The 14,356-nt window shown below is 35.5% G+C and overlaps 1 protein-coding gene across 7 annotated transcripts in view; it reads left to right on the top strand.

The window, feature by feature from the left end:
* The window catches only part of TBL1XR1 (TBL1X/Y related 1), a 144,093-nt gene that overhangs the window by 113,005 nt on the left and 16,732 nt on the right, over positions 1-14,356 (top strand). For all 7 annotated transcript variants that reach the window (XM_054580666.1, XM_054580696.1, XM_054580688.1 and 4 more), the window contains 7 exons: positions 341-486; positions 3,848-4,070; positions 4,735-4,867; positions 5,221-5,362; positions 7,900-7,963; positions 8,057-8,154; positions 9,377-9,437. In XM_054580666.1, the coding sequence (XP_054436641.1) occupies positions 341-486; positions 3,848-4,070; positions 4,735-4,867; positions 5,221-5,362; positions 7,900-7,963; positions 8,057-8,154; positions 9,377-9,437 (867 nt within the window). The remainder of the gene's footprint in view (positions 1-340; positions 487-3,847; positions 4,071-4,734; positions 4,868-5,220; positions 5,363-7,899; positions 7,964-8,056; positions 8,155-9,376; positions 9,438-14,356) is intronic.

The following is a 14,356-nucleotide window of genomic DNA, read 5'->3' as shown; positions in this document are numbered from 1 at the left end:
GAGTGAAGCAGTTGAGTCACATGATTTCCAAATGCTTTTTTCCAGCTTTAAAGATTGACACATTTGTTGAGGGAAATATGCCACTGCTAAATTTTATATGTACTGGAAATTTAAAATAGTACATTATATAATTAATATGAAAAGGAAAATATATAAAGATTAACATGTTTGGATTTTTATATTTCTTTTGTTTAAAAACATATTTTTGACCTTAGCTAACAGTCTGGGATTTCAGATGGGTGGAGTGTGACTTTGAAAGATTATGGAGGTTTTTCATTTGTGTCTTAGAGCATGTTGCCACTAGGAGAGTAACTTCTTATGCCCTTTCTTTTGATTTTAGGATTTTCTCATTCAGCATTTACCTTTGGTATAGAAAGCCATATTAGTCAATCAAACATAAATGGTGCCCTCGTCCCACCTGCTGCGTTGATTTCTATCATCCAGAAAGGCCTACAGTATGTAGAGGCAGAAGTTAGTATTAATGAGGTAAGGAATACTTATTTCAAATATGTTCTTACTCTTAAATAACGTTCTTAACTCTGATATCTTGTTTGCTCATTCGTTATCTGACATCAGTTTCTCTGAATTAAAACAACTGAAGGGTGTTGTTCCTAATGAAACGGTCAGGCTCCACAGGCAAAACGTTGACTGCTAACTGTAACGACTGTTATCTGTAGCTTATTTGACTTTAAATGGTTTTATAAGTAAACGGTGAGAAGCAGTTTTCTTTGAAACAACAGTATGGTGCTGTGGAATGCTAAGCGCATACTTCATGATCTAAAAAAGTCAGAAAATCTCAGATTTTATTTGGTTATACCTGATTTTGGAAGGCAGTTCATAAGGAAAGCTAATTCTTGATACTATTGTCTATTTAAGGTCCATAAATTGGTAGTTTAACTCAGGTGTCAGCTAGCTATGTCCCATGAACCAAATCCTGCCTGCTGCTTGTTTTTGTAAAGTTTGATTGGAACATATCCATGTTTATTCACTGACATAATTGTCTGCTCATTTTGTGTTACTATGGCAGCATTGAGTAGTGGTGACAGAATTTACGGTCTCCAAAGGCTAAAATATTTACTATCTGGTCTTTTATTACAGAAAAGACTCACAAACCCTGGTCTAGCTGAAATTTTTCATACATGGTTGGGATTAATGATATGTGGAGCTTTTACCTTATGTTCATTTCAGAGATTAATGTGTCCCCTTTCCCTTTGTGGAAAATACTGTGGAAAAATACTTTCACAAGTATTTTTAAATACTTTTCTAAAGCTGAACATCCATGATTTCCATATCAGTAGCTATTACTATGATTATATGGTATACTAAAATTGATTTTATTATCTTTGTTTCCTCATCCCTGTAACTGAAAAATTCACTAATAATAAATGAAATTTGTCCTCCCTGTCTTTTATTACTTACCTTCCAAAAGTATCCTTTACAGAGCATGATAAACAATTTCCACCAGTGGCCAGAGATAGTCTCATTTTATCTGAAAAACTTTTTGTAGATTTAATATAATACTCCACAATGTGCCTGTGTTGGTTTTAATATTTTTGTTACTTATAATTTAAAATACTTTCACCTACTCCTCAAATACTGCATTACATATGACAACTTAGAAAGATGTGATGTGTTTTTATAACTCAGAGCACTCATCACACCCCTGCAGATAGTAGTGCATGTTCATTGGCCTATGTGAGCTGGGCTTCTTACACATGTTGTTAGCTAATTTGCACTGTTTCTCTTGGGTTGGCCAAAAAATTTTAGTTTTTTCTGAACAATGCCTCTAGTAGTGTTTAGTTGTCCTTAACTTTATTTGAAACTATTTTGTTAGATTGTAGTGTGATAGCTGTTCTGTCACCATGCATTAAAAAAAAATCTTATCGAACTTGGTGAATTTTTGTGCAGCCATTTGAATATTAAAGATGGAAGATATACAACATTTTTGGAATATTGTACTTTATTATTTTGAGGAAGGTAAAAATGCAGCTGAAATACAAAAAATTTGTGGTGTATGGAGAAGGAGCTGTGACTGTTGAATGTGTCAAAAGTGGTTTGCGAAAATTCTTGGTATTGATATTTTAGCTAAGTAACTCTTTGCTATGGTGCTGTCTCACGAGTTCTGTCCAGAAGGTATCCAGCCAGGTAATATGAAGAAGAGATATTTATTGAAGAAGATACAAGAAACATTGTACATAGGATAATGACGCCTCAGTCCCCTTCAAAACACGCACCTTGGGACCTCACACAGGTCTCCCAGTCTCCATCACCTGCCCCATCATATTTTCCTGAATCTCATTGAAGGTCTGAAATTTCTTCCCTTTCAAAGGTGATTTTAGTTTTGGGAAAAGCCAGAAGTGACAGGTGCCAAATCTGGGCTGTAGGGGGACTGAATCACCTGAGTGATTTGATGTTTCACCAGAAACTTCTGTACAAGATGTGATGCACAAGTTGGGCGTATTGTCATGATGAAGCTGCCCATCACCAGTTGCCCATATCTGTGGCCTTGTGAATCATTGGAATAGTTTCCCTGAGGAATGTTCAAGCTTAATGCAAAATTTGATGCAAGTTTTTTGGTGTACTCGCTCCATCATTTTGAATGCGACAGTCACATAGTACACATGCTCACTCAACGTCTACTGCTCCCCACCCTTACCCCTGAATAATACAGCCAAGTCATTGTTCACACATGCTCTTTTCAGTTCAGTCCACTCTTCTTGGCTGCCAGGTTACATAGATGTCGTGCAAACCATTCTCCTTATATTAACAATGGCTGGACTTGTTCCAGACAGACCTCGTATACATTGGAAGATGTTTAGCAGCACCCCTGGCCTCTACCTGGTAGAAGCCGATAGCAGGAGATACCTGACAGGCTCAAAATATTCAAATCAATAAAGTTATTGGTGAAAATAAAAAATGTGCCTTTTATTTTACAGAAAAAAACTAAAAGGACTTTTTGGCCAACCCAGTATTCCTGACTTGTTCGGTGCTATGTTTGTGTTTCCTCTTGTGCTTGCTGGAGAACTTTTATTGTGAACTTTGTAATATCTATGAGAGAAGCTTTGGAAAATTAAAGCAAGTCCATAAAATTAAAGAGCACCAGCCTGTAAGTTAAGATGGTGCTTCTCAAATGTTAGTGCACATAAACACCCCAGAGAGCTTGTTAAAACACAGTTCCTAAGCCCTTCAGAGATACTGATTTTGAATCTACATTTCTAACAAGTTACCAGGTGGTGGTGGTCCTTGGATCATACTTTGAGTAGCACTGGTAAGAGGTGCCAGCTGCTGTTGACTGGGTGGGTGACTTCAGCAAGTGTAACCTTACTGTGCTTGCATTCCAACATTAGTGAAATGAAATGTTGGATGGCATAATATCTGAGGTTTTCCTGTTTTAATGTTTTCATCAAATCACAGGAAACTTTGGAGTTTAAATAACAAAGCTATTTAAAAGTTTTTAGTTTTAGAGAAGTATTTCAAAATCTCTTACTGTATGAACGGTTTCATATTGATCATTGCTTTTGACTAACAGAATTTTGGCATATAATTAATTGATAAACCTTTTTGTTATCTGGGTCTACTTGTTATTATTTCTTTTCAATATGTCAGCTTTATCTGTGCAACATATAACAGCAAGAACCAGGTGTGGAGGAAAAATTAAACAGCTATTTGTAGTTGCTTGGAGTTTCCTTCCTTCCCCTGACTCCTTTCTTTTTTACATGCATTCAGAAAATTATCTAAAAGTATTTTTGCCTTGGAATGAAGCTTTTCATTTGTCGTTGGCTTGTATGAATACAAATTACCCTAAATGTGTTAACCTTTGACTTCTCTCACAATTTTCCAAATCCAGGATGGTACCTTGTTTGATGGTCGACCAATAGAGTCTCTGTCACTGATAGATGCCGTGATGCCTGATGTAGTACAAACAAGACAACAAGCTTACAGAGATAAGCTTGCACAGCAACAAGCAGCAGCTGCTGCAGCTGCCGCAGCTGCCACAAACCAACAAGGATCTGCAAAAAATGGAGAAAACACAGCAAATGGAGAGGAGAATGGAGCACATACTATAGCAAGTGAGCAGAGATAGAATTTTTAAAAATTACTTTTCAGGAGAAATGTTTTGTTTTGTAGGGGTGTCGCCTCTTCTAAGATGAAGTAACATCATCTCTATCATTTATGCCAACTTGTTCCCTAAACTCATGTCACACAATTCAGATTTTCATTCCTAAAGCTCCAAAAAGCTAGATTTACATTCATGGATTTTATTTTGTTTTTAAAAATATTTAGAAACTGTTTTTCTGTGCTAAATGTATCTGCATTTGTTTTTTAAATAAAACTTGTAATTCTAGTCATTAACAAATACAGTGAAGCTCTGACATGGAGATATAAAGGCAACTCTCATGTTATATGAATGATATCAGCAACCCCTGCTGGCGGGAACTCAGAACAGTATTGGCATGGGTTATATTTAATACAAACCGTTTTATCATTTTAGTTATGTTTTATGGGTCCAGCCTTTTGCATTTCTTCTCCACCCTCGCCCCCCACCTCTAAACACACACTCAGATAAATATATGTCTTTTGAAAATAATACGGTCATACTTAACTGAAGAATTTATTTTCCATGTAATAAGTATTGTGTAGTCAAGTTACACTGTATATTATAACGGAGGTATTTTTACCAACATGTAGTGGTGCTGCCTAACTGGAATTTTCCACTTGTTTCATTTGCTGCAGATAACCACACTGATATGATGGAAGTGGATGGGGATGTTGAAATCCCTCCTAATAAGGCAGTCGTGTTACGGGGCCATGAATCTGAAGTGTTCATATGTGCCTGGAACCCCGTTAGTGATCTCTTGGCATCAGGGTATGTTTCTCAAAGTAAATAAAGTGGATTTGAAAAAAAACCTCTTACTGAACCTGTTGTATCTTATACATACATTATTTATGTGTTCAGGTTTCTGTTGTTGCTTGTTAGTGGTCATTTTGCCTCTGTAAACCATCATTCCTTTATACAGTAATCTTAGAAGTTTTTGTTAAACTTAGTGCTTCAGGTGTGCTTGGGGCCCTCAAATGGAGACAGAAAAAATACTGGACATGGAAATTTTGATACTCTTGTTTGTTTTGCCTTATTAATATTAGGGTGTAAATATATATATATTTAATTCTGGGGTACTTGAGAATATTATGAGGATTTAAAATATATTGCATACTTTATAGGTCTGGAGACTCAACAGCAAGAATATGGAATCTTAGTGAAAATAGCACTAGTGGCTCCACACAGTTAGTACTTAGACATTGTATACGAGAAGGAGGGCAAGATGTCCCAAGCAACAAGGATGTGACCTCTCTAGATTGGAATGTGAGTATCATTATGTTGTTCATGGTAGATTTATTTACTAATATAATTCTCTGAGTCTTAGACTGGTGGCTGGGTTTGTCCCTTTGTTCACATAGTTTTGGATTTCCCTAACTAATGAGAACAACAAACTAGGAGTCCTCATTCCCAAATGTGGTGTTAAAAACAAAGATTGGCCCTCGAGTAATCAGACTAAGGTTCAGTTTGCAGCTCTTCAGTTTCTCTAACAACAGAACCTTTGTAAAATTGGTGGTCAACCACCTTGAGCTTCGTTTTCCTCACGTGTATATTAAGAGTGTGATAATGATACCTACATAAATGAGGTAGTAGGTGAAAATCAGTAACAGGCATCTAGTAAGTCCTTTGAAAGGGGATAAGAGAAATCTGTAGAATAAAAACATGTTTTTGTTTTTTTTCCTCAGTTTGCTGTGATCTGATGAACACTTTATTGCCAGTTGCCTTTTAGGGAACAATAGTCTAGATTACTACCAAGCTGTGTAGGAATCTTACAAATAATATGATTTAACATTGTTCAGGGATAACTTGACTACTCTGACTTACCAGAAAGTTTGTTTTTATTGTTGATAAAGCTTCAGCCCCATAGTTTCAAATAAATGATTAATATCTTTGTTTCTTTCCATTCCCATTATTAATATGTGGAAAATTCATATTTTAAAGTTCCTGTGTATTTTCCTTTGTTCCATGTTGCTTTTTTCCTTCCTTGTAACTTTGTATCCATTTTTTTTACCTTTCTACTCTCCCCTCCCCCAAAAGAAGCCTTTTTAGACTATTTCAAGAATTTTAGGGATTGGCTCTTTTTTCCTCAGCAAGTGAACATCTTTTCCTCCTCTGGCTTCTACAACGACTTTTTGTGGGGCTTTCCAGAGGATCTTCCACATTGTGTTCCAAAGAATGAGAGCTGTCTTTAAAACCGATTACTATGCGTAAAGTTCTGTCCTGTGAGATTCCTCCAGAACTCATAGCTGGGGTTTGTTTTGTTTTATCATTCTCTTCTAAAATTCCCAATAATATATTTACCCTTCCCCTTATAAAATTGACAGTCGTAAAACGAAAAGAGGTTTATCACATTTTAGCAGTATTTGGTTGCAGAGTCAGTACTAATACCTTCTAAATGTGGGACCTTATATCTTAGGTCAAAAACCTCATAGGATTCTTAAGCTATGTGGCTCAGAGGCCATGTTAATTTAATGAAATTTACAGTTTACACTGAAAAGGATGGTAAACAAACATTGATTTGTTGAGCTTAGTGGTTCTGAACTGCAAATTACAGTTTTAAAACATGGACTTTTCAAAAATATATTACTCACTGTGTACTTGAGTCTTCCACTAAAAGGCAAAAACATTATTCTTGATTAATGTTTCTTTTTCATACCTAAAGCAAGAGCCTGACATATTTGGTGTTTAAAGTATTTTTTTCCAACTTTAGTGGTCCGTGAACTAAAACATTTGGGGACCTTTAGTTTAAAAGAAACCACCCATTGTGCGGAGTCTGGAAATAAGCTTTTGCAGTTGACTTTGATGTGGCTGCTGCTTCCTTAGGTGGAACCATAGGGGGTGTCTAAATCCTGGCAGGATGGAATCTGCAACCCCCAGAACTGGCATTTGTGTTTCACTTACCTGTATAGCTAAATGGCTTGAGAAGTCTGAAATGGACAGTTTTCAGTGCCTTTACAAAAAGCATCCAGAAAGTACTGGGTAAGGCAGGATTTCATTCTGTGTCTCCAGCACAGTGTACTTATCCTAGCAGTAGTCTGTGTAATATACTCTGTAACTTGCAGTTCCATAGAATGTTAGATCTGTCCTTCCGCTATGCCATTCATCAAGGCAAGACACAAGGGAATATACAAGCTTAGAGAAATTGGAATGGATTTCTCTTCCTCACAAAGTTGTTCCTGGCAATTGTACTCAACTTCTCTTACTATCAAGTCACCTACATTCTTTTCTGGCTCTTTCTCTTGTGTTGCATTTTTTATTGGTCAGGATTTTATATTTGGAAAGAATTTGAAAGAAACATTCAATGATATTTAAGAATCTGATAATCTGAAACAGCATTATTGATTGCATCATATAACACATTTTTGTTTAGACAGTAAAAGATTTAAAGAGGGTCATGTAAAAACTTTTAATCATAATGAACTATTTTAGAAGACTTTGTTTTTTTACTTCTATTAAATCATTAAAAGGTTAAGATTTTGATGTGCTGCCCAGGCTAGCAGCCTCCCACAGCTTTAGTTGTGTGCGTGCTCACCACACAGGGCAGCGAGGTGAGTTCTGCTCCAGAGCAGTTCCTGCTGGTTTTGAACATAGGACATAGGCTCACACACTGGCTGGCTAAATGCTGCCAAAATTTTAGCTTCACACTGGTGAAGGGTAAATCATAGGCCTCGGTGGCATTCCCAATTAGGCAAAACTGAAAAGTTTTAAAGCAGAGAATGTCATTTAAACATGAAATACTTTAATTAAACAGTTAAAATGCCATTCCTGAACTGCATAATTGAAAGAATGTGTTTCTTTGACAGAGTGAAGGTACACTTCTAGCAACTGGTTCATACGATGGATTTGCCAGAATATGGACTAAAGATGGTAAATGAAGCATTTTTCTTTTTATTTGTTGTTGGTCTAAGTTATAGAGCTTGAATTGATTTTAATGTTTTTGTTTGTTTGTTTGTTTTTTAGGTAACCTTGCTAGCACCTTGGGGCAGCATAAAGGCCCTATATTCGCATTAAAATGGAATAAGAAAGGAAATTTCATCCTAAGTGCTGGAGTAGACAAGGTAAAAGAACGTTAAGTTCTGTGAAGGTTAATGTTACAGAGTATAATCGGAAGTAATATGCACTCTGCTCATTACATAAATAATAACACATATTTGGGAAATTCAGGTATGAACTTACGATAATAACAAATATTTTCTTAGATTTTCTGTCAGTTCATTCCTGAACCTACTCATCCGAATGCCTTTTATTCTTTATCTGTATGACTATGCTCCTTGTTTGTGCTGGAATTTGAGCTGTAATGAATGTTATCCTCTTTGCTCCCTTCTAAAGTTCCTAGTTTATCTCATCAGTGACTATGGCTCTAGAGCGATTCCATGGGAAGTCTTAGAGCCAGTCTATTAGCTGAACTCCTGGTGCTTAATTGAAAATGTAAAAAGTGCAGGATCTTTCCAGCCTTTTTACCTAATTAAGCTGGTAAATATGCACAGGCTGGAAATACGGTCTTCTTTCTCCTTTATTTCCTTAGGTCATCCCTTTACCACACTTCCTAAAATGAATCCAGGTTTAGGATTATTTGAATCTAAGAAAATACATGCTCATAGGTAACTGGGTGTGTTGTCAAAAGAAAAGTGAAGGAGGCCACTATTGGGAGGGAAGGCCGTGTTAACAGCCACTGCACGGTGCAATCCTTTACATCCCCAAAATGATAAAATCAGCGATGAGAGAGTATGAAAAGGAATGGTGAATATATCCATTCAGACTTATATGTCATATTTTGATATAAAAGACACTATTTTAAATATTGTCAAAATTCAAGCTGCCTTTATATGTAAATGTGAACTTTAAAAATCTTAATACTGAGGATTTGCTGATGACTTCGTTAACGAAGAATTTTTCTCCCTATAGCTAAAGAGCTATAAAAAATAATCTTAAATACATTATTGCAATGGAATTTTTAAAGTAATCTAGTATGATGCCTGGTACTTTGTAGACAAACCAATAATTATTATTTCAATTAAGTTTGCTGATGAAAAACCATCAGGGAAAAAATTAAACTGCTTAATTGTCACCTCCCTCAACCCCACACCAGCAGCCCTGAAAGTGCTGATGTACTCGTTGTATAGCCTCTTTGTACAACTTGGGAAAAGCGAATGTTAAAAATTAAATCCACTCTGACATTTCATATTGTTTTAACATAGTTAGGAATCTTAACTTATGTATTATGGTAAAAATTCCTTTTAACTTCTTAGCAATATATATTTTTTTTCCTTTTAATATCAGACAACAATTATTTGGGATGCACATACCGGTGAAGCCAAGCAGCAGTTTCCTTTTCATTCAGGTAAGTCTTTACAGTTTACATGAGAACTGGAGCTTTTTTCTGATTAAACTTTTAACAACATAAATTCATTTAAAACCTCAACACATCAAATACCAATCTTGTTATTAGTTCTTTGAGGTGCTGATGTTCTATGACTTTCAGATGGTTGTTAGAGGCTCATCAAAAGTTTTCTCTGAAGTGTACCGTAATAGAGCATTTGAGGCCTGATTCATATTATTTAATGGTAAGGACATGGATTTTTGAATCAGGAGGTCCAGGTTTGAATGTCAGTTTCACCCCCCATTTAATAAGCTTTAATATTGAGCAAGTCACTTAAACTTTCTGAGCCTCATTTTCTCTCTCTGTAGATGAAGGATAATAATATCTATGTATTATGAGGATAAGACTAATGTATATCAAAATAACTCCTAGAACTCCTAGAAATTTAGGTTTTGTTGTCATTTCTTATTTGGGATTAGTGTATCTAAATTAGTCCACCTATGTACATAAAATAAAAATTAGGCTTTTCCAGTGTTCTTGAAACTTGGTGCTATAGGTGGATTTTTTTTCTTTAAGAAATAATTGGTTACTTAAATTGATAAATGTGACCCTCAAAATAGTGTGCTCCATCAGTCATAATGTATAGGCATACACCAGGATGTACAACCAGGTGAGTGGAGACAGGTGGATTTTAGTACCTGCGCTCCTTTGCAGCCTAGAACCTTTGACCTTGCTTCCAGCAAGTTTCCTGATGACAATAGCTCATAGTAACCTAGAACAAGATGCCTAATAACTATTAGAACAGTAGTTTTAGTATTGTAGTACCTGATTAACTGCTTCTTTCAAGGTCTTGGTCTGGTTCAAAGAGCTTTCCTTTGGTGGCTCCCTAAAATAACTGGTTATTTTCAGGTCTTTGTAACATCTTTTTCACAGAGGGTGGCACAGCACCACTTTTAAAATGGAAACGTGCAGTTTCTGGTCAATTGCTTTTTTGCCTCTATTTAGTGTGACTAAACAATCAAAGTACAAAATTATTTTTCTGTAGTATCTGAGTAACATAATTTTACAAGCAAATATTAAAAAACTCAGCTTGATTAAAGCTTACCACATTAACAGGCATTCATACGTCAGTTTTTCTTCACCTTTGCTTCTAGTCTTCACCCAAATAAAATTCTGTTAGGCCTCTGGCTATTTCATGTAAAAGTTTCTCCTGCCTCCTAGAAGCGATGGGGTACTGACGTAAGTGTGTGGTACTGTTACTAGCTACTCTGTGATGTGTACCATGTTTGTGCTGGAGATGCTGCTCTTTGTGTACCCGATCCCATTTAGTCCTGGCAACAGCCTGATGAGGTGGATGAGATTAAAGTCATCTCGCAAGTAAATAGCTTTTTACCCATAGTATTCTTTCTTGCCATGCCTTTTGGTTTTTAAAACAACTTTATTGAAGTATAATTAACAAAAAATTACTATAGGGTAGGGCAGATGGAGGTTTACAGTTGCAAGTACATAAAAGTTTATTCTTACATTATTATTTTATTTTCCATATGAACAACTATAAACCCACTTTTGTCCCACCCTGTATATGTATTTAAATTGTACACTTTGGTATGTTTTGACCTATGTATATGCTATTGAATCCACCACCACATCCAAGACATTGAATTACAGTTCATCTCTTGGCCTCAGACGTTTCCTCCTCCCCTGTGTGATCCCCACCCCCAATCCATAGGCACCCGTTGGTGATTAGTTTACATAGGGTTAACAGAATCATACGGTATGTATTCTTTTTTATAATGATTTTGCTTTCGGTTGATGGGTAGTATTTCATTTTGTGTGTGTAAATATGTAAAGGCACCATAGCTTACTTGTCACCTGCTAAAGGATCCTTGGGTTTTTCCCAGTTTTTGCTTACTACAAACAAAACTGCTCTCAATGTTCATGTACTAGTCTTTATAAGGACTTGTGCTTTCATTTCTCCTGTGTGAATACCTAGAAATGGATTAAGTACGTCATATGCTAGGCGAATTAAGTTTAACTTGTTAATGAACTGCCAAACTGTTTTCCACAGTACATTTTCCAAAGTGGTTCACATTCTTCAGCAGTGGATATTCCAGCCTCTCTGTACTCTTGCCAGCAGTTTTTATGTGGTCAGTCTTTTTAATTGTAGCCAGTTTAAGATGTGTGTAGTGGTATCTCACTGTGGTTTTAATTTTCACTTCCTAATGACTAATAATGTTGAGCATCTTGCCATCTTTCTCTTCCTTGAAGTACCTGTTCAAATGGTTGGACCTTTAATTTTTTTTTTTTTCTTACTGAGTTTTACGAGTTCCTTACGTATTCTCAATGCAAGTCTTTCATCAAATATTTACAAATATTGTCTTGTAGTCTGTGGCTTGTCTTTGCATTGTTCTGACAACGTCTTTGGAGATCAGACGTTATTAATGTTGGTGAATTCCATAACTTACTAACTCCTTTATGTGTCTTGCTTTCAGAGGTTTAAGGTCACTGATTTGAGACCTTTCTGCTTTTCTGATATGGAAATTTAGTGCTATAAACTTACCTTTAACTACTTAGTGACATCTCGAAATATTTTCCATTTTTGATTTATTCTTTGACTTTAGATGAGGGTTAATTTCTGAGTATTTGGGAAGTTTCCAGAGATCTTTGTAATATTGATTTCTAGCTTAATTCCATTGTTCCTATAAATACAATTTAGGTCAAGTTGTTTGATAATGCTGTTCAGATCTTTTATAGCCTTCTGATTTTTCTGTCTACTCATACAGTCCATTGAGAGAAAGGTATTGAAATTGTCAACAAAGTTGGAAACGACAATTTTTGTTTCCTTTGAAGCTCTACCAGCTTTTGCTTTATATATTTGGAAACAGTGTTGTTAGAGACAGGAACATTAGGGATGTTACATCCTCATTGAAATGACCCCTTTATCATTTTATTAATGACCACCTCCCCCCCCCCCCCCCCCGTTTAATTTTCTGTTCTCTGAAATCTAATTTATCTGATATTAATATAGCTCTTCCAGTTTTCTTTCAGTTAGTGCTGGCATAGTATATATTTTCTCATCCTTTCACCTTCAGTGTATTGACATCTTTATATTTGAAGTGTATTTTATGTGGGTAGCATATATTGCTTGTTATTCAATATCAACCTTTGTCTTTTAATGATAATAATTAGAACATTTACACTTAATGTGATTGTTGATGTGATCACATTTAAATTAATCATTTTTAGATCTTTCTGCTTTTTTCTGCCTCCTTTTGAATTACATATTTTTATGATTATATTTCTCCTCCTTTGGTAGGTTAGTAACTAAGTTTTTTATTTTAATGGTTGCATTAGGATTTATAGCACACATCTTTAATTTATTAAAGATATGAGCTACTTGCAAGTATTATTTGGATTAAATAATTAAAATAGGTTTTGCCCCTTTAGCTACCAATTTTAACACTTCATTCCTTTGCATAGATACGTATTTCCATTTGATGTCATTTCTCTTCTGCCTGAACTACTTTACTATTTCTTACAGTGCAAATCCGATGATGATGAATTCTTTTAGCTTTTGTACAGCTGAACAGATCTTTATTTCACTGTCATTTTTGAAAGATTTTTGTTGGGTATATAAGTTTGGGATTTATAGGGTTTTGTTTCTTCTGGTACTTTAAAGAAAATGTTCCATTCTCTTTTCATTTACTTTATTTTTGATTTGATATTGCGGCTGTTTTCATCCTTATTACTCTGTCCATAATTGTCTTGTTTTCTCTGGTTTCTTTTTAAGAGTTTCTCCTTGTTACTCATTCTGGCAAATTTGAGTATCATACCGTGGTAATGTTTTCTTCATGTTTGTTGTCCTTGGAACTAATTAAATTTATTGATTCATAGTTTTATTCAAATTTTTTAAAAAGGTTGACTTTTTTTTTATCCCCACCCTCCCTCCAGTTTTTAAACCTGAGATTCTGATTGCATGTTAATTAGTCTACTTGACATCCTACAATTTGCTGATGCTCTGTTTGTTTTTTTCAATCTTTGTTTTGTTTTTAAATTTTGGATTATTTCTGTGCAGTTTCCAGGTTCACAGATACTTTTCATTTGTAATGTCTAATTGACATTTCATCCCTTCTAGTGCATTTTTCATTTTACACTTCACTTTTTATCTCTAGAGGCTTTATTTAGGTCTTTTACACATCTTTCATGTCTCTACTTAACTATCTGAACATATGGTATATATAGTTGACCCTTAAACATGGGTTTGAACTGCATGGGTCCATGTATATGTAGATTTTTTCCAATAAATATGCAGACATCCTCTGATGCAGAGGGCTAATGATGCATTTTCCTACATCACTCTATATAAGGGACTTGATCGTCTTCAGGGTTTCTGGAACCAGTGCCCTCCAGATACCATGGGATGACTCTTAGTTGAGTTTTTGGATATTCAAAAGGTATACACAGATTTTTGACTGCACAAGAAGGTTGATGTCTGCATTATCCAATGACTAACTGTAGTTGCAGTTGCTTTGATGTCTTTGCTAGCTCTAACATGGTTTTTCTCTTGGGCCATATTTTCCTGCCTCTTTGCATGCATTGTTACTTTTGATTAGAAGTGAGATGTTTTGAATTTTGCCCTGTTGGTTGCTGGATATTTTTGTATTCTTATAAAAAATGTTCATGAACTTGTTCTGGAACACAAGAAATGGTTTGATTCTTTTGAGTCTTGCTTGTAAGATTGTTAAATGGCAATGAAACAGGGCTCAATTTAGGGCTAATTCTTTCCCGGTACTGAGGCAAAAATCTTAGGCGTATTCTAACCAGTGTACTCTGAATCACAAGGTTTCTAGTCTAACTGGTAGACACAGGCCCTATTCCCAGCCTTGCATATCAGGCATTGTTTTTCCGTATCTTGAGTTTTTCATTCCCAGATCTCAGCT

Source organism: Pteronotus mesoamericanus, unplaced genomic scaffold (genome assembly GCF_021234165.1).
Source record: "Pteronotus mesoamericanus isolate MK-2021 breed Mesoamerican mustached bat unplaced genomic scaffold, CSHL_Meso_final contig_116, whole genome shotgun sequence".
NCBI classification, from domain to species: Eukaryota; Metazoa; Chordata; class Mammalia; order Chiroptera; family Mormoopidae; genus Pteronotus; species Pteronotus mesoamericanus.
This window is presented reverse-complemented; position numbering and strand designations above follow the sequence as displayed.